The 18018-nt window shown below is 53.8% G+C and overlaps 10 protein-coding genes across 10 annotated transcripts; 3 read left to right on the plus strand and 7 right to left on the minus strand.

Annotated features, from left to right (window-relative positions):
* Positions 1–334: 334 nt before the first annotated feature.
* On the plus strand, positions 335–2220 carry N7510_008314 (bifunctional hydroxyethylthiazole kinase/thiamine-phosphate diphosphorylase; the record flags this gene model as incomplete). The annotated part of the gene is made up of 7 exons (XM_056980239.1): positions 335–434; positions 493–669; positions 724–859; positions 910–1320; positions 1375–1751; positions 1801–1901; positions 1966–2220. 7 exons carry the CDS (start codon positions 335–337, stop codon positions 2218–2220), a joined length of 1557 nt encoding a protein of 518 aa, XP_056830448.1.
* Positions 2221–2743: 523 nt separating this feature from the next.
* Positions 2744–5064, minus strand: N7510_008315 (SET domain-containing protein; the record flags this gene model as incomplete). The annotated part of the gene is made up of 3 exons (XM_056980240.1): positions 2744–3602; positions 3659–4357; positions 4409–5064. The coding sequence occupies 3 exons, from the start codon at positions 5062–5064 to the stop codon at positions 2744–2746; spliced, it is 2214 nt and encodes a 737-aa protein (XP_056830449.1).
* Positions 5065–5612: 548 nt separating this feature from the next.
* N7510_008316 (uncharacterized protein) lies at positions 5613–6334 on the plus strand (the record flags this gene model as incomplete). The annotated part of the gene is made up of 2 exons (XM_056980241.1): positions 5613–5752; positions 5818–6334. 2 exons carry the CDS (start codon positions 5613–5615, stop codon positions 6332–6334), a joined length of 657 nt encoding a protein of 218 aa, XP_056830450.1.
* Positions 6335–6943: 609 nt separating this feature from the next.
* On the minus strand, positions 6944–8660 carry N7510_008317 (uncharacterized protein; the record flags this gene model as incomplete). Its single annotated transcript, XM_056980242.1, has 3 exons — positions 6944–8124; positions 8190–8396; positions 8459–8660. 3 exons carry the CDS (start codon positions 8658–8660, stop codon positions 6944–6946), a joined length of 1590 nt encoding a protein of 529 aa, XP_056830451.1.
* Positions 8661–9239: 579 nt separating this feature from the next.
* Positions 9240–10237, minus strand: N7510_008318 (SGNH/GDSL hydrolase family protein; the record flags this gene model as incomplete). The annotated part of the gene is made up of 5 exons (XM_056980243.1): positions 9240–9373; positions 9431–9821; positions 9880–9958; positions 10008–10047; positions 10096–10237. The coding sequence occupies 5 exons, from the start codon at positions 10235–10237 to the stop codon at positions 9240–9242; spliced, it is 786 nt and encodes a 261-aa protein (XP_056830452.1).
* Positions 10238–10996: 759 nt separating this feature from the next.
* N7510_008319 (putative voltage-gated chloride channel (ClcA)) lies at positions 10997–13863 on the plus strand (the record flags this gene model as incomplete). Its single annotated transcript, XM_056980244.1, has 3 exons — positions 10997–13177; positions 13230–13619; positions 13708–13863. 3 exons carry the CDS (start codon positions 10997–10999, stop codon positions 13861–13863), a joined length of 2727 nt encoding a protein of 908 aa, XP_056830453.1.
* Positions 13864–14241: 378 nt separating this feature from the next.
* Positions 14242–15177, minus strand: N7510_008320 (dihydrofolate reductase; the record flags this gene model as incomplete). Its single annotated transcript, XM_056980245.1, has 1 exon — positions 14242–15177. The coding sequence occupies one exon, from the start codon at positions 15175–15177 to the stop codon at positions 14242–14244; it is 936 nt and encodes a 311-aa protein (XP_056830454.1).
* An 815-nt stretch (positions 15178–15992) lies between these two features.
* Positions 15993–16646, minus strand: N7510_008321 (uncharacterized protein; the record flags this gene model as incomplete). The annotated part of the gene is made up of 1 exon (XM_056980246.1): positions 15993–16646. One exon carries the CDS (start codon positions 16644–16646, stop codon positions 15993–15995), a length of 654 nt encoding a protein of 217 aa, XP_056830455.1.
* A 149-nt stretch (positions 16647–16795) lies between these two features.
* Positions 16796–17140, minus strand: N7510_008322 (uncharacterized protein; the record flags this gene model as incomplete). Its single annotated transcript, XM_056980247.1, has 1 exon — positions 16796–17140. One exon carries the CDS (start codon positions 17138–17140, stop codon positions 16796–16798), a length of 345 nt encoding a protein of 114 aa, XP_056830456.1.
* A 142-nt stretch (positions 17141–17282) lies between these two features.
* N7510_008323 (RNA polymerase II mediator complex head subunit MED22) lies at positions 17283–17843 on the minus strand (the record flags this gene model as incomplete). Its single annotated transcript, XM_056980248.1, has 4 exons — positions 17283–17468; positions 17568–17636; positions 17684–17748; positions 17810–17843. The coding sequence occupies 4 exons, from the start codon at positions 17841–17843 to the stop codon at positions 17283–17285; spliced, it is 354 nt and encodes a 117-aa protein (XP_056830457.1).
* Positions 17844–18018: the final 175 nt, after the last annotated feature.

The following is an 18018-nucleotide window of genomic DNA, read 5'->3' on the forward strand; positions in this document are numbered from 1 at the left end:
GGTGACTCGGACACGGGGATGGTCAGTCGTGAGTGCCTGGAGAAAGATCCTGTTCCTTTCCAACTGCGTCGTCCTCTCTGTTCTGCATTCCGACGAGATCAAACCGTGTCTGGCTCCACCGGCGGGAGGATAGCCCTGGCTCGCTTCGACCATCCTTTGTATGGACTTTCCAGCATTTCACACACTCGCTCTTTCGTTCTAATTGTCTAAGAACTCACACTGTTACCTCTAAGTCGTTGCAGCTCTGGCCCACGCACAGTAATCCGAGCACGGTCGTTCTCTGTGTGCCCCCACCATCGGTATCTCTTCCCGATATCAACCGGCAATCCACACCATGCCGTTGGATCTGTCTCTCTATCTGGTCACAGACTCGACCGCGGCGATCCTCAAGGGACGGGATCTGTGCACGGTCGTGGAGGAGGCTCTCAAAGGAGGTGAGGAGATCGGGTTGTTTCTTTCCGACAAAGGAATCCCAGCTGATGTGGGGTCCAGGCGTGACGGTGGTCCAGTACCGAGACAAAATCAGCGACACGGGAGTGCAGGTCGAAACCGCCAGAAAGCTCCATTCCATCACCCAGAAGTATGGGGTGCCTCTTCTGATCAATGACCGGGTCGATGTGGCGGTGGCAATTGGCGCCGAGGGCGTTCATCTCGGTCAGGATGATATGAGTGCGTGGCCATTGACCTTGAAAGTGTGTATAACATACTGACACCTGAATCCAGATTTCGAGGACGCAAAGAAACTTCTTCCTCCGAATGCGATCATTGGAATTAGTACGTCGTCCATCGAGGAGGCCAAGAAGGCTGTCGCCGATGGTGCCGATTATCTCGGGGTTGGGACCATGTTCGCAACGCCAACGTATGTGTACCAACCTTGGATATCCAACGGTTACTGATTATCGCCTATAGTAAAACGAACACTAAGTCTGTGATCGGAACTGCAGGAACACAGGCAATTCTGAATGCCATCAGCGACTCGCCCTCGGTGGGCACCGTCTCCATCGGCGGCATCAACCATTCCAACGTGCAGCGGGTAATGTATCAATCGCACTCGCCCAAGAAGGGCCTTGATGGTGTCGCCATCGTCAGTGCTATCATGGCAGCCGACGACCCCAAGGCCGCGGCCGAGCAGTTCGCCAAGCTGATCAAAACTCCCGCCCCGTTTGCACTGGCCCCAAATGCCCCGCGTGCAAATGAGGCAGAGGCGTTGCTGAAGGAGGTACCGCATATCGTTCAAAAAATGGTGGAAGTGCACCCGCTCGTTCACAGCATGATCAACTTCGTAGTGGCCAATTTCGTGGCAAACGTTGCTCTCTCCATGTGAGTAATATATACTTCCTCCACTACCGCTGCACCCGCTGACTTTCCTCTCAGCGGCGCATCTCCAATTATGGCACCATATGGCGACGAAGCCACGGATCTATGCCAGTTCGATGGCGCACTTCTCATCAATATGGGAACGCTGACAAACGAGAGCGTCTCCAATTATCTAAAGGCAATCAGGGCATACAACCAACGAGGCAACCCGGTGATCTATGATCCAGTCGGTGCAGCAGCGACTCATATTCGGCGCAAAGCCGTAGTCGACTTGATGCGGGGTGGCTACTTCGATTTGATCAAGGGTAATGAGGGCGAAATTCGACAAATCTGGGGAAGCAGTGCGGTCCAACAGCGTGGTGTGGACAGTGGGCCGAGCACCCTTGACAACCAGCAAAAAGCGATGCTGGCTCGGGATCTGGCTCGGCGGGAGCGTAAGTGAACTTCATACCATTCCCAGCACTTATTCTAACTCAACCCCAGGTAATGTCGTTCTTATTACTGGAGCCACTGACTATCTGAGCGATGGGGAGAGGGTGATCGCCGTGGAGAATGGCCACCCGCTCCTAGGCCAAGTGACCGGCGTACGTTCAAGACCTCTTTCTCTCTCTTTTCTCCCCAAACAAAGACTAATTGACAATCTACCAGACCGGATGTGCCATCGGTACCATCTCCGGCTGTTTCCTGACATCCCACCGGTCCGACAAGCTCCTCGCCGTGTTATCAGGTATTCTTATGTACGAGATTGCAGCTGAGAACGCCGCTTCTAAGGAGTACGTTCGAGGACCAGGCAGTTTTGTGCCGGCTTTCCTTGACGAGCTGCATGCTCTCCGCACTGCAGCTGCCAAGGGAGATGATAGCTGGTTTGTAGGCCGGGCAAAGGTGCGTGAGGTGAAGGTTTAGATGGTTGGTCAGTCAATGTACATGTCAGTAGTTTCAAATATATGAGTGAATCGTAATCGCTCGGACTAAACTTGTTCTTTCTATATATTCATTTAATGGCCAAAAATAAGAGCACAATCATCAAGCAATCAATTTTTTTAATCACGCATTCCCTACCTACAACTCAGATCCACCCATATGCCTTGTCCAACCTAATAACCTCCTGGAGTCTATAAAATTATTCCCATACTAACCAGGCCCTAATTCATGCTCGCTCCCTGAATTTCATCCCGAGCACTAGATAGTTGATCAGAGTTGACATCTTCCACGCGATGACCGCACGGTTGTCTAACAAACTCCTGCGCGCCTAAGCTCACAAAGAATATTACATCAAGGCCGATATCATATTCCAACAAGATTGTATTCAAGATAATCACACAGAGCCTAGTTCACACGGAAGGGCTTGCCAACTCCCTATCAGAATCAAATCCCACCGTCCTGCTCACGCCATAAAGTCGCCCAGAGTTCCCAAAAGACATTCCAATCAAATCGTATGCGTCCCATAAGTCTGCTCGTAGGTCTCATCCTCGCCAACACAAACCCTGTACGTGAGCCTGGCATTCTGATCAACCTGCGCCAAAAGCTCCGGCGCAAGCACAGAATAAGCGCGCCAAAGAATGCCCCAGCACTGAACAAGGGTATCAGCCATGTATCCCCATTGCTTAACAACCAACGGTGTGCCAGGCTTGCGAGGCAACTTCCCACCTTCAATGACATAGCCCAGGCATTCGAAAGTCTTTAGCGCCGCCGTAATAGCCTTCGCCGGCTGGCAAGTGTCGGCATACTTCTGCGCCAGGCACAGCAGCGGCGCCCACATGAACAAGCGTGGGACTTCAGTAGGCGGGCAGGCGTACGTCTCCGTCATAGCAGAGATGATGGTCTCGATTTTGGGCAGGTCGATTCGCTTGCGAGGCATACCGTCAGTAGCTTTGAAGCACCTGTACAGCTCATTTCGCAGTCTCTTGCGCTTGGCGAGGACGCTCTTCTTCGTGGACTGGAAGTCCTTGCAGATGACGCAGTTGCACTGGAAGCCCCAGTGGCGGAGCCGCTTCTGGAGTTCGCGGTTGCTGTCTGGGCTGGGCGTCTGGTACATGAGTGTGATCTCGGTGTTGGGTGGGATATTCTTGCTGGCACGAACGATCATCATGTCCCCGATGTAGGAGTGGTCGGCGTTGCTGTTGCAGGAATGGTTCATAGAAGATGCCAAAGGCCAGAGACCGCAGGAGTGGAAGGCCTTGTCCGGGTCGAGATTGTCGATGATCAGCTCGAATCGCATGTGGTATTCCCGGGAGGAGAGGCAGCAGCCGAAGCAGTTGTAGGACACGGCACGTTCAACCAGAAATCTGATGTATGTCAGTATGGCGTGAGCATCTCCGGGGATTTCTTACGTGTCAACCACCGGCATGCCATCAATGTGAGAAACATCGACTGTTTGTACGATCCATGATAAAGATCCTTGATCACCGGCGCCAGCGACGGGTTTCGGTGAAGCTTCTGGATAACCATGGTAATGAGATCCGTCTGTCCTCCCATGGTCACAGTATTTGTTTCAGCATTGATCAGCACAGTGATATCCACGCTCCCGAGCGCAGGCTCCTCGTCAATAAACGCATGCGCGAGGGCCTTTTCGCAGAGAAGAAGATCTCCAGCTTTGACTGCCTGGGTGGTAAATAGACCACGTCCCCCCTGATCACAGGGCTTGATAACAACCGGGCCAACGTATGTGGCATGGTCAAGGTGCGGTGGACGAAGCTTGCTCGCTTCCGCTTGCATGAGCTTGAATCGGTACCTTCCCTTTTCCTGCTCTGCAACTCGCTCGATAGCGCGGGTGAACATGTCCTTGGCAGTTTCATTCTCGGGATATTCCTTTCGAATGACCGTGAGCGTTTTGCAGCACTCGCGGTGCTTTTGGAGACAGTAGAGAGCTTGGGCGTGCCGGAGTAAAGCCTTTTCGGTAGGCAGTGCCGCTGATTTCATTGGTTTGAGCTCAGCGAGTGCAGAATCAAACTGGCTGGTCTTGAGGAAGCAAAGAGCGCGATTGAGCCGGAGCGCCTGTTCTTCCTGTACCTTGGGTGAGCAGTTGAGGGCTTCAGAGTAGCTGTCAATGTGGTTAGTCTTTGTTCACGCAACAAGGGCGTTGGAGACTTACCAATCTAGAGCCTCGCGAAATTTGGCTTCGTAGAAATAACCATTCCCTACTTCCTTCCACTTGCTAGCAGAAGTGATAATCTCTACAAGTCTCGGCTGCCAGCAATTAGGAATCCGCTCGTCATGCTTGGGGAGATAGATCACGTCCGAGAGATGATCCACACGAATTGCATAGCCCCCATCAGTCGCTGAAACTTTCAAGTAAGGTTCTTTCAGAATCATGACAGTCCCTTCCTCAAGAACCTTTTCAGTTTTGTCCTGGTGATACATCTGGAATCTGACGACATTATCTTGCTCGTCTTCTACAATAGCCATGATGGCAGTCATTCGATGCGGAGGGGTGACTGTTCTGAGAATGATGTAGCTGCCGCGGTGACGAGTTTCAAGAAGAAGATCCCCGATCATGATCTGCTTCAAGTCGCCCACGGGAGAGGTGCATGGAGGATAAGCAAGAGGGACAAAAGAGGTTCGCAGATTAAAGCCGGGCTGGTTGTTGCTGATAGCGAGATGGAACATAAAGTCCACAATCAGTTCGGCTCGGGGCTTTCCTCCTCGAGGCTGCTGGCCCTTCTGAGACCGGTCAGCCTGAAAGACTGATCTCTGCTTGGTCATATCTTTCACGAACTGCGGGTTGCCTGAGACGTCGATGGTGTTCATCTTGCAGTCAGTGCTGAGAAGGGGTTTTGGATAAAGTGGATGAAGCATGGGATGATGGAGATAAATGTCAAGAACAGTAAGCTCAAATAAGTGGAAGAAAGGAGGTGCAGTAAAAAGGTGAAGAAGAGAAACGTGAGTAGTGATCGAAAGATACGTGCAGAAAGCAGAGGAAGTAAACAGTGAGCACGAACGAGAACTCTATCCTTCGATTTATGCTGTCCATCCAACACGCAAGTCCTGCTACTAAATTGATCACCAACATAACTCATTATCCTAATTCCAATATCATGTTGTTCCTGTCCACTTTTCGTATAGTTAGTGAACTACTTTTTTCTGACTAAGGCTCTATACTTCCCCGCGGCATTCTCCGATTATCCCCGCATTCTCCGACGTCTTCTCTTCAACTTCACATACATCACAGCACAGCGACCAATCTCATCTCTCCACTCAAAATGGCTGCTGTCTCACGCGCGTGTCGGATCCGTAAGACTCCTGCCCGGTTTGAAACACACAAGCGCTGACTACTACAGGGAATCCGGCATTATTGTATGTGGTCCACCACCTCTCGTTCTCACGGCTTTCTGTGCTGGAGGACGCCTGGCCATCCCCAGAGACTGATATGCCATCCATGTAGTGTCTGCGACATCCAGGAGAAATTCCGCAACGGGATCTACGAGTTCCCCAAGATGTACTTCTGACCCCAACCGTCCCTGACGCCTCGAGGATTCCCTGACTGAATGTGTGCCAAAATAGGGTCGCAACAGCAGACAAAATGCTCCGCGCAGCATCTGCTCTCCAGATTCCCGTGTTCGCGACAACTCAAAACCGCGCAAAGCTCGGTAACACGGTCCCCGAGCTCCAGCGCCATCTCAGCGGGCCGCACATCCGCGCGGACGCCGACAAGACCCTCTTCTCAATGATCACCCCCGAAGTCGACGCTCTCCTCCCGGCCAAGAACAGTCCCAAAATAGACGCTATCATCGTCGGCATCGAGACGCACATCTGCGTCACGCAGACGACCCTCGATCTGCTGGAACGCGGGCACAGGGTTTATGTCCTGGTGGATGGGGTTAGCAGTATAAATCCCGAGGAAAGAGGTATCGCTCTTGCTCGACTGAGGGATGCGGGCGCGATTGTGACCAGTAGTGAGGGTGTGCTGTTTGAGATTATGGGGGATGCGCAGCATGAGCAATTCCGGACTGTGAGTGGGTTGGTGAAGGAGACCAAGGAGGACACCAAGTCTGCACTGGGTGTTTTTTCGAAGATTTGAAAGGTCTATCTACTTCCATGTCCGCCATTTTTTATACTCAGTGGATATGGATAGTCTGGTTGGACTACGTAGAAAATGGGACGTGATTTTTTTTTGGACATTAGGTGGGACGGGGCGGACGATGAGAATATACATTCTTACCTCAGCTAAACGTAACCTGATAGAGCACTTAGAATATGTTTCCTCTCTGTCGCCTAGCCCGATTGGCGGGGCTTGTCGTGGCCACCATAGGAGAGTTTATATAGATCTGGTAAATGATCCTTATTAAAAGCCGAGGCTACGAACATCTTTCGAACAGCCTCTGCGAACTATGCACCTACCACAGGGAAATAGAACTAGGAGATGCCTACAATAATGACAACCACTCACTCAAAAATCATGGTGAAATTATGGCTATCATACGTAGCATATGTCTCATCTCATATGGGCTAAAGAAGGCAAAAGGATCAGAGAGCAGACGAAAGAAAATAGAAAACGAATACAACACCGTCCCGTCCCCCAAACCAGGGACAACAGAAAAAAACAAACCCCTAAAGCGCCATCGTCTGATTCATACGACCCCATCACCACTTCCATCCAGCATGCACACCTAGAAAAGGAAATAATCTTCTAGGATTTCGCATTCGCCGTGCGATCCGCTGCGTGACCCGAATTAAGCCATCCAAACGCCGAGGCGCCTCCGACGGGATTCGTCGCGAAGGACTTGCTGGAGCGATTCTCGTCGCCGGCTTGCGGTGCAGGACGCGTCGAGTCAGTCGGCAGGTGGTCAACTGAGCCTTCGGCGTGGTCTATGGTTGCGCTAGTTGGGGTGGAAGTTGAGCTTGAGCTTGGGCGGTTGGGAGGCTTGCTTGGACGGAGGACTTTCATCGTTCGGCCTCGGGATGCTTTCCCTGCTGCGGCGGCGGCGGCGTTGGGGTCGAGCTTTGAATCACGGCGCCAGGAGCCCCAGATGCCGGCTCCGGCGTTTTCCTGCTTGGTTGGCGGCACGGTAGAAGCGGACTCGGTGGATGTGGCTGATGTGGGTGGCGTCTCGACAGGCTCGGGGTCTGGCAGGCGGGGTCTGCGGGCTTCGTCGGCTTCGCTAACTGAGACGCGAGCCGAAGCGGGTGCAGACGTGCTTTGTTTAGGGAAAGTGGTTGTAGGTTTGTCAATCACCTGGTTGGAACTGCGCTCGTTACTGGCGTGTGGTCCTGCCTGGAGACGAACAGTGGCCAGCGACTTGAACATGGAGTCTTTCTCAGGGCGTACAATCGGGATAGAAATCCTGTTGTGGTCTTCGTCAACCATGACGATCTTGTCCTGTGAGAAGAGAATATCTGCATTGTGGGACCGCAGCACATCACTCCCCAGGATGATCTGAATGCAGTCGTCGCTGGCCTCTGTCTCGCTAACCGAAAACCGAATGTTCAACGAAGGAAGCTGGGGCGTAGGACTGCCAGGGCGTGACGAAGACTGGTGCACACTGGCTTCGGGGAGGTACAGTGGAAGCTTGATGAATGGCTGGTCACCTTCGTGCATAACGAGATCCTCCAAGCCGAACTTGCGGATCATCGCCGTCCCCAAAGATGAACCGTAGGACCCTGAACAGACGGCCGCATACAGGAGAGAATCATTCGAGAAGGTCGTGGTCAGCCAGCACCGAATGATGCAAGGTGCCGGTCCCAGCAGAAACAAGCCCGGAGGGGGGGGATCAGTGGCGAGCTGCTGAAGGATGACCCCATCATTCTGCTGGTCGTCTCCAGTCCCAGACTGTTGGTACGTGCCGAGTGATGAGAGTGTCCCGATGAGCTCTGTCTTCCATCAGACCGGTGAGAAAGAGACCGCTCAGTCAGCGGATGACTTCCCAGCCCGCTACCAGTCCGTAGGGGCAGCTCAGTGCTGGACCGGTTGGCCTGCCCGTAGTACCCGTGAATAGCGCTCTCATCAAACCGCACACTATTGGCCCTCGATGCGCCCCGCCGGGGCTCATCGTCGCCATCCAGGCCCACCGCTGAGCTCCCCATGCCGTGCTGACCTTGGTCGAATCCCTTGAAAGCGTCCGGGGGGGAGTGAAAGGCGGGCTCTGCAGCGGAAAGAAAGGGTCGTCAGTTAGGATGGATCAGAGGACTATATAATGTCACCTACCTGTAGGAATGGGACCGGCCACGGAGCTCGGAAACGGCGACAAAGGACCCCAGACACTTTTCATGCGCGCATCCTCGTCTCTGCGTCGCTCCAGGCGTGCGATGCGTTCAGCCTGCTCGTACTGTGCTTCGTGGAGCTCCTTGAGCTCGTCCAGGACACGCCAGATGTCGTCACGGGAAGCAAAGGGGTACTGTGCATCCATCGCCACCGAGTTGGTTGCAGAGTTGTGGCGATGGACAACCGCGAGACTGTGATTTCCCGACCAAAACTCCTTTCACCCACGGTCTCGTCTAGGCACAACGATCCCCTCCCTCCTTCGATCTGGAACGGCCCAGCGGCCGTCCACCCGGATTGTGTAGATGGAGGCTCTGGCAGGTCAGATCAAGGCATGCACCGGTGAGTTCAGGGTGTATTTAACAGCTGGTGAAGCTTGGTGGGTGAGGGGTGGCAGAGGTGGAGGGCGGAGTGGGAGGAAGGGGAGGGCGAAGGTGATAAGTGTTGGTGGTCGTGGTAGATTTGAAGGAAGAAGAGAATAAAAGTGTGGCGCAGCGAGCAGAGAAAAGAAGAGAAGGGATGGTCGTAGGTGGGAAGGCAGAAGTGGTGTGTTGTGGATGGTGTGGAGGGTGTAGATGGTGTTTGTGCCGGCAAGACGATAAGAAGAATAATGCGGAGCTGTGGCCGATCCGCTCTAGACCGCTCTCCACTAACGATGACGCTGGGGATACTACAAGTATACGCCGGGATTCCTCTATGTTTATGTTTATATGCTGATCTTAAACGATTATTTGGGGGCATCCAACCACGAGGGAAACACCATCGGCAGCACCTCCGGGTCCTGGTCGGGCCAATTTCCCACAATGGCCTGCATCACCGCGTCGTGAACAATGCGGTACCCGTTCGGAGTGAGATGCAGTCCTGAACAGAGTTACCCATTAGCAAACTATTAAAAGGGCCACACTCCGGTCAACGTACCATCCGTAAATAATGACTCCAACTTCGCGTTATTCGGCGCGTCCCGCGATCCAATCAAGGGTTCTCCATCCCGCCAACCCGTCGTCTTCATAAACGCAGTCCACAGATCAGCCACCGGAACGCCGAGCTCGGCCCCGACTTCACGCGCCGCGGCAGCATAGAGCCTGGTGTGGGCTGCGGTTCGGCTGGGGTGCGGGATGTCCTTGGAGGCATCAAAGCCTTCCAGTTGGTACTCATTGACGGGCGGCGGCGTCAGCAGGATCACCCGGGGGTTCTGGGCCTTTGTGGCGGGGTGTTCGATGATCTTCTTCAGGTTCTCCTTGTACTGGTCCAGCGGGACATGCTGGTCTCGTCCGGAGACACAGGCGTCGTTAGCGCCGAAGAAGATGGTCTGGCATGAAAAAGGTTAAACTAAAATCCAATTTTGGTTCGAAGAGATCGATGCGCACCATCAACCGCACGTTAGCTGTCTGTGGCGATGGGAAGAATTTGTGGAAGATCTTGATGGCGTGGGCGGTGGTGTAACCTCTGCTGGATGTCAGCGTGGGAGCGGTCGGTGGGCATCGCGTATGCTTACGCCAGTCCTCGGTTGACCACGTCGAGCTTGCGACTATATGCTGGGAGGGTGTTAACTAGCGGTCTTCACTATCAATGGTCAGACTGACCTTCTTGCAGGGCGGCATGCCACGCAAAGCCATTGTCCTGGTTGCAGGCCATCTGGGTGATCGAGTCCCCGAACAGGATGAACTGGTCGTAGGGCTTCGCGGCATCGTCCTCGCTGGCCTGGGGAGTTCCAATGGATGTCATGTTGGGCGGGTGGTGGTTGTCCTGGCGAGAGAGAGAGAGAGAGAGAGAGAACGGTGGATGGGCAGAAGATGTGGGGGAGTGAGTGATCGAGCCGTAGGAACGGGAAGGTGGATCAAGCATTTATCCACCAACAAGAAAGAACCAAGAGCACCGTTCTACTATCACAGGAGATAAGCTTATATGATCCCGTTAGCTGTCAGTCCTGCATGCATCTGCCGAGCGACCGATCGATGATCCGAGCACCTATGCTATCTATACACCGACCCCTGGACCGAATTAAACCACGCTGGATTGATTAATATGATCCGAGGCCATGATGATCCTTCCCGATGGTCTCACTGATCCCTCATGAATGTCTCAGTTAGGCATGTTCTCCTCCTTCAGTGGATACACTGTCGCGACTCATCGAATCATTTCGTTACGGCACTCTGTCAGGCCACCGGCGGGAAGCGCGGGGCACCAAAATACCTCTCCGGCCACACCATGGGGGTCACTTCGTCTGTGTACTAGTTACCTCCATGCCCAGTGACAGATCCATCTGATCCTCGGTGGGTCATCCTCTCACCTGACGCGGTTCCCCGTCGATCGCCCGTTAGTCAACTTCCACGCCCCTCCACTTCCTTCTTCCTACACCTATACACAACTCTGGGATAATATGACCGAGATCGAGAACGGCCTGCAGCTCTTGGATCTGCCAGGCACCATCAATCAACACCTACCACCACCATAAAGGGGTCCCCGCTGCTTGACCCCGACGACATGCCTCGCTCTGTTCCACCGATGATTTCGGATTCGCGAAGCGACCCTGAGCCGGACCTGGAACGAACCCCGACCAATCGCACCGCACCGCCATCCCCAACTGCCTACCGCCGCACCCAGAGCTACCTCTCCGAACCACACACCGGCTACCAATCCCTGGAGCCGCCCCTCGAGATCACAGAGACCACCAGCCTGCTGGGGTCCAGTCAAGGCAGCCGGAGAGTGCCGCGACGCTCCTACACCAGCACCTCTGGCATCGCCGGCCCGGACTCGCTACGCCATCTCCTGGCCGCAGGGAGTCTCCGCCGAGCCAACCACAGCCGCACGAGCTCGCAGGGCCAACGATTCAGTCGGCGGGAAAGCTTTGGAGAGGAAAGCAGGACGCCCAGTGCTCCCCCGTCCACGAAAGATGGTTTGACGGCTTCGTCGTTTCTGGATGAGCGCACGTGGTATGACCAGTTCACCTCCACGGACTGGGTGCATGACAGTATCGCCGATGGCGCGCGTCTGCGTCAGCTCCGACAACGGAAAGACATCCGGGGCAGACTGCTCTCGGCATTCGATGGTGTCCAAGGGTGGATTCTGGTTGCCTTGATTGGATGCATCACTGCGGCCATCGCTTACTTTGTGGACGTAACGGAAGAGTTGGTGTTTGACCTGAAAGAAGGGTTCTGCACGAGGCACTGGTTTTCGAGCCGGAATAACTGCTGCAAAGATGTGGAATATTGTTCGTGGAAGTCATGGTCCTCCATCTTTAGACCGGTTGGACCCGATAATCAATGGGTGAACTTTGGCATGTTCGTTCTATGGGTGTTGGTGCTTTCCGTCATATCCTGTGCCCTCACATTGCTCACCAAGACTGTCGTGCCCTCTTCGGTGTCGTTGACAACCCTGGATGAGAATTTGGGGGCCGATTCTCGTGGTACCAAGACCGGAGGCGATCTCACGCAGCTCTCTGGTTCTCCCATCTCCCAGACGAGTCCGCATGGAACACTTCCCAACGTTCCGTCGCGGCCCGCCATGACCTACTACTCTGCGGCGGGGAGTGGAGTGGCCGAAGTGAAAGTGATCAACAGCGGCTTCGTTCTTCATGGATACTTGGGCTGGAAGACCCTCGTTGTCAAGACCGTCGCCTTGATTTTCAGTGTGGCATCGGGCCTCAGCCTGGGGAAAGAAGGTCCATACGTTCACATTGCCACCTGCGTGGGGAATATCTGCTGTCGGTTGTTCGCCAAGTACAACCAAAACGACGGCAAGCGTCGTGAGGTGTTAAGTGCAAGTGCGGCTAGTGGTGTTGCGGTGGCTTTTGGGGCACCGATTGGCGGCGTCTTGTTCAGTCTGGAGGAAGTCAGCTACTACTTCCCTCCGAAAACACTGTTCCGCACCTTCTTCTGCTGCATTGCAGCAGCGCTGTCGCTGAAATTCCTCAACCCCTATGACACGGGCAAGATCGTCCTCTTTCAGGTCAGATACTTGTCTGACTGGGAGATCTTCGAGATATTCCTCTTCATCTTTCTGGGGGTACTTGGCGGTGCGGTTGGCGCACTGTTCATCAAAGCCTCGAGTCTCTGGGCCAAATCTTTCCGTCGAATTCCCATCATCCGGCGGTGGCCCATGCTGGAAGTGATTTTGGTGGCGCTGTTGACCGGCCTGGTGAGCTTTTGGAATCGCTACACCAAACTGTCCGTCACCGAGCTTCTGTTCGAACTGGCCAGTCCCTGTAACGAGGAAGCCGTGGAGATCACTGGACTGTGTCCTCGCGAAGAAGGCATTCTCGAAATCATCAAGTACCTCCTGGTAGCCTTTGTCATCAAGAGTCTCCTGACAATCGTGACCTTTGGCATCAAGGTTCCTGCCGGAATCTACGTCCCGTCTATGGTTGTTGGCGGTCTGATGGGCCGCATCATTGGACATGTCGTACAGTACCTGGCCCTGCGGCACCCCACCTCCTTCTTATTCGAATCGTGTCCTGCCGGCACGGGCACTGAGTCCTGCATCGTGCCGGGCGTGTACGCCATGGTCGCTGCGGGTGCGACCATGTGCGGTGTAACGCGACTCTCCGTCACGCTGGCCGTGATTCTGTTCGAGCTGACGGGGAGTCTGGATCATGTTCTGCCGTTCTCGCTGGCCATCCTATGCGCCAAGTGGACGGCGGATGCTATTGAGCCGAAGAGCATATATGTAATTTCCCTCTGCCTCCCTCACTGTCGGAACAGTCATTGATGATCAATAGGACTTCCTAACGGATATGAACTCCTACCCCTTCCTCGACAGCAAGCTCCAACCCCTCTCGGACGCCGAGCTGGGTGATATCGTCCGGCCAGCCCGTCGGAGCCGAATGATCGACATCTCCAACTCGCCATTCGTGGCTGCGACGGAGCTCCGCTCGAAACTGGAACACCTGCTCATGGCCGGCGAGCTTGACGGCGGACTTCCGATCCTGCGTGACGGTGTTCTAGCTGGCTTAATCCCTGCCCCGGATTTGGAGTATGCGCTCGATACCCTCGGCGATGACGAAGAGGGTACAATCTGCTGCATGGCTATTGATGCCACGGCGGCTATCTATGATAGTGAGAATGAAGAGGAGGCTACCCGGGTGGATTTCACCAGATATATTGACCCTGTAAGTCTTTTTCTCTTTCTCCCCCCCCCCCCCCTTTCTCTCTCTCTCTCTCGCGGGAATTTCTGTCCTAACAATCACCGTCATTCAGGCACCTATTTCCCTTGACATCCACTCCCCCATTGACTTGGTCTACCAATGTTTCACCAAACTGGGGCTGCGCTACCTGTGCGTCCTCCGGGACGGGCAATATGCCGGCCTCGTGCATAAGAAAGCATTTGTGAAATTCATGAAAGAGAATGAATAGACCCGGAAGGGCAATCATCAAGTTATATATACGGTTCTCGACACGAACGAACCGCATCTCCGGGCGTTTTGGGGAATTTTTGTTGTTTCTAGCATTGCATTGCACTGCATATTTTTTTCCCTTGTCTACTCGAGACTGGACAATAGCTTTTGCACTGTACACATTCTTGGTACGAGTGATGTGATTGGACTTGACGGACTTGAGTTGGATTTGATTTTGGAATTTGGAATTCGTACGGCGCGACGTTTGCATCTCATCTCCTTTGGAATGACTCGCATTTCATCTCCAATTGAGCACACTGGCAATGAACTACTTCACTCCACTAACCGTATATCATAACATCCAGAAGGATTCTAATTAGAGACGCTAGAGTATATCTCAGACTCTCTCAAACCCAACCATCTGAATCTCCACCTCTCCATCCTCCTTCCATTCCCCACTAACCTCCTCTCCAACCCACTCCGAGACCTCGTCCTTCGAAGCAGTCCGCCACCCATTCTGCACGCTCAGCTCATCCACAGGGAAGAACGTATCGCAGTCGAACGACGACGATGCTTCTTGGTCTTCTTCATCTGCAGTGCGTTTACGGGCCACATTCGTCATCACCACCCTGATCGGTCTGCGTGATAGTTCCGTTGATGCTGCGGAGGAGGATGGTCTCGCCAAGGCTGACGCGTAGATCTCCGCGCCGCCGATTATATAGATTTTGCCTAGGCGGCCGCTAGTTCCGTAGTGTTTTTGTAATTCGGTGAGGGCGTCGTCGAGACTGCGGGTGACGATTGCGTCGGTAATTGGTTCTTCTGGTTTCTTCGCAGGCTTCGTTTCCGTATCTGCTTGGCCCGTAGACCCCTCTGCTCCAGCAGCACCACCAGAAGCAGCAGCAGCAGCAGCACCACCAGAAGCAGCAGCAGCAGCAGCAGCAGCAGCCTTAGCAGCAATCTTCCCCCTCCTAATCTCCAGCTCCCGCATGACCCCCTCCGCCACAGCCCCAGACTTGTCCCGGGTGATAACGACATTGATCCTCTTCGCAAGCGGGCGCAGATGCGCCGGGACTGAATCGTACGTCTTGCGGCCCATGATGATGGCGTTGGTGGTTCCCGGCGCGGGCGGGCGCGATGTCACGCGTGCGAAGAAGTTCATGTCTGCTTTTATGCGCGGCCAGGGGAGGGTGCCTTTGTGGCCGATGCCGAGGCGGGTTGTTTGGGACGGTGTGCCATTGCCATTTGTGGATGTGGAGGGTGTTGGTGGCAGTCGGACGGGGGTCGTGGCCACTATTAGGGTTAGGGGAAGGGTGTGCTGGGCGGGAGGTGGCATCTTGGGCGTTTGGTGTTTGGTGGTGGTGTGGTGAAGGCAGACGTGGGAAGGGTTTGTTTATCGGAGCTGTGCGACTTATCGGCGTTGATAAGATCTATATCCTGCATCACCGTCAAGGAATGAATCACACCCCTATTTTCTAGTAAAACATAATAGCGGCCATGAATCTAACGGTTTATTAAAGTGGTACTTTGGAATACATACCTTCAGAGATTACTTTTCTAGAAATTACATGTCTATGGGTGTAGAAAGCCGTCAGTTGAACCCGATTGGGAAACACGGTGTGGAGTGTGAGAATATGGAAGAGGAGCCTATGCACCATATTTGGGAGCGGTGGGGCCTCGATATCGCCGATGGTGGTAGCAAGGACCGAGAAGACCTGTCCAAGTGGGTGTTCTAGTTTCCTTCCCTGCCTGTGTGCCGTCCTGGCTCTGGGTCGCTGCAATTTTCTCTCATATGGGTCTTGAGATAATCAAATGATAGTGGCATGTCAGTGGGAGTCGCTGCACTTTAAAACAAGATAGAGCTCGCTTGATATACGTGAGTCGGTAGTCATTGATATTGGCTACTACAGTTCATTCCATGTCGTCTTATTGACAAGATTGATACCTCATTCAAATTAACTCAACCGCTTGACATCACCCTTAACATCCGATATCCGATAATGACATGGGTATACCTTCTTTTAAACGGGCGAAACAGTGTTGATCCACTGCTGGCTGACACCTTTTCCACAAGCAGAAAAGCAAACGGGGGTATCGTTGTGAGATAGGAGATCCTGAACCAGGTACTTGGACGTCTGCATACCTTCCTATCTAGATCATCCATTGTACCATCGCCAACCCAAAGATACTACCCACGAGTCCCTTCATAGCATCCCCGTTCGGACCCGCCAGTTGAACTGCCGCATTAGACGTGCTTGTACTCGCTGCACTCGAAGTCGGGGAAGACGCGCCGCTCGAAGTCTCAGAGATCGTTGTTGCAGCTGGACCTGTCGTAGCTGGGCTTGTCGCAGCTGTCGTCTGAATTGTTGTCGATCCGCTGCCACCGCTGCTCCTCGTGGAGGCAGTCTGACTCGCCAGAGTCGTTGAGGAGGTCGTCGCAACGCCGCTGACGGATGTCTCGGTCGTGGTAGTTGCGGACGTTGTCGTTGACGAAAGACTCACGACCTTGAATCCGTGCAGAGCCTCGGAAGATTCCTTAGAGAACGACTCGGTCGCCATGCCTGCTGCCTCACCGGAGCACTTGTTGTTCGTGAAGAGAAGCATGTTGATACCCGATTCGCCCTGGGAGTCGATCTTGAAGAGATGGCCCTTGGGGTTATCAATCACGATGCAGTCGCTAGGGCCCTGGCCGGATTGGCTGTGCTCTTTATTGTCGGCGTCGGTCCATGTGATTTTCCATGCCCCTGTAGAAGGGAGCAGAGAGAGTGTGGAGATTGCCAGAGGAAGAAGAGTCGGCCACTTCATTTTGTGGTGGTTTATCGAATGAAGTGAGGAGAGAGTGTGGTTTGGATGGACAAGGGGACAATCACACAACGCAAACGAAGACCACGGGCGCGCCCTCCTTTTCTTATAAGACTAATCCATCGCGAGCCGCTTCCTGCAGTCTCGATTCCTCATTTCTCCAAATCTGGTAGCTGGATGCGCAGATCCTCGTATTCGAGGCACCAAGAGCCAGTCGAAATAGGAACACGGCAGCCACCGTCCTTGGCAGGCTGCGGGAATATTTGGGGATACGAAACTACCACTGCCGCGGGCCAAACCTCCCCAGCGGCTTGCACCCGGACATGAGGTGATATGGCGGTGGGCGTTGATGATTGGCGGGAATTGATTGTATCGGGGAGACACCGGCGCGAGACCGTCGAAATACGCGGTCGGGGGAGCTCCACAAACGGAAGGAAGTATAGGTGAGCCGCAAATCCAGAGAGGGCGACATGCGATCCCTGATGCACTGGCTGCATGGAACAAAGAGGCAATGATTCACATGTCCCTCCATACCATCTATATCCGTGTTGCTGTAACGCCAAATCCCAACACCAAACACCCTGCCCATGCAATAAGACCCAAAAAGCAGACCACCACCGCACCCTGTATGCAAGTACGCTACTCAGACGACGGCTTCAATAACCCACCCTCCTCAACAGCCTTTTGCACGGCAAGTACATCCTTCTCCAGCTTTTCTCTCCGCTGCACGTCACGCTCGTCTTCGCCCAGTGTATTCAGTTTGCCAAAGAGCCAGGTTTCTTTCATGGTGCGGGTGAGGGCGAGGATGTCTTCTGCAGCACGGATCTGGATGGGCCATGGCATGTTAGTGTTTTCAGTTAATTAGAAAAGAAGAAAGAGAGGTAACTGTTTGGAGCTCAGAGTGGTTGGAGAGGGCGGCCTTACCAATGCAGTGGACTCTACATCTAGCTGGTATGTTTCCACGGCGGTGGAGGTGTAGCTTGGGTTGTCGACCTGAGATTGGGTTAGTAGCCTCCAGGTGCAGAGCGGAATGGACTTACTGTAGCTGTTGCCATGATATTCTCGAACCGTTGGAGCAGTTGCGAGATATCGGCATTGATGCGGCCTAGACCGAGATTGTGTTAGCGGACACGGAGTTCGAGAACTGTGCGCAGAGCAAGACTCACTTTGCAGGGCTTTTGCGCTTGGTTGGGACTCCATGGTGAGGTTGAGGAGTCGGAGGTCGGAAGATCGCCTTGATAAGGCGGAGGGCGGTGGCCCTGGGCAATATGGGGCAGGTGGGGGATGAAGAAAAGCCCGAACAACATAGAAGAACTGAGCTCAAGCATAACCAAATATTACGTTTAGTACGAGTATTTCTGTCACTAGCGACGGG

This window comes from Penicillium lagena, assembly GCF_028827675.1.
Source record: "Penicillium lagena strain IBT 129212 chromosome Unknown utg000006l_segment0_segment0, whole genome shotgun sequence".
Taxonomy (NCBI): domain Eukaryota; kingdom Fungi; phylum Ascomycota; class Eurotiomycetes; order Eurotiales; family Aspergillaceae; genus Penicillium; species Penicillium lagena.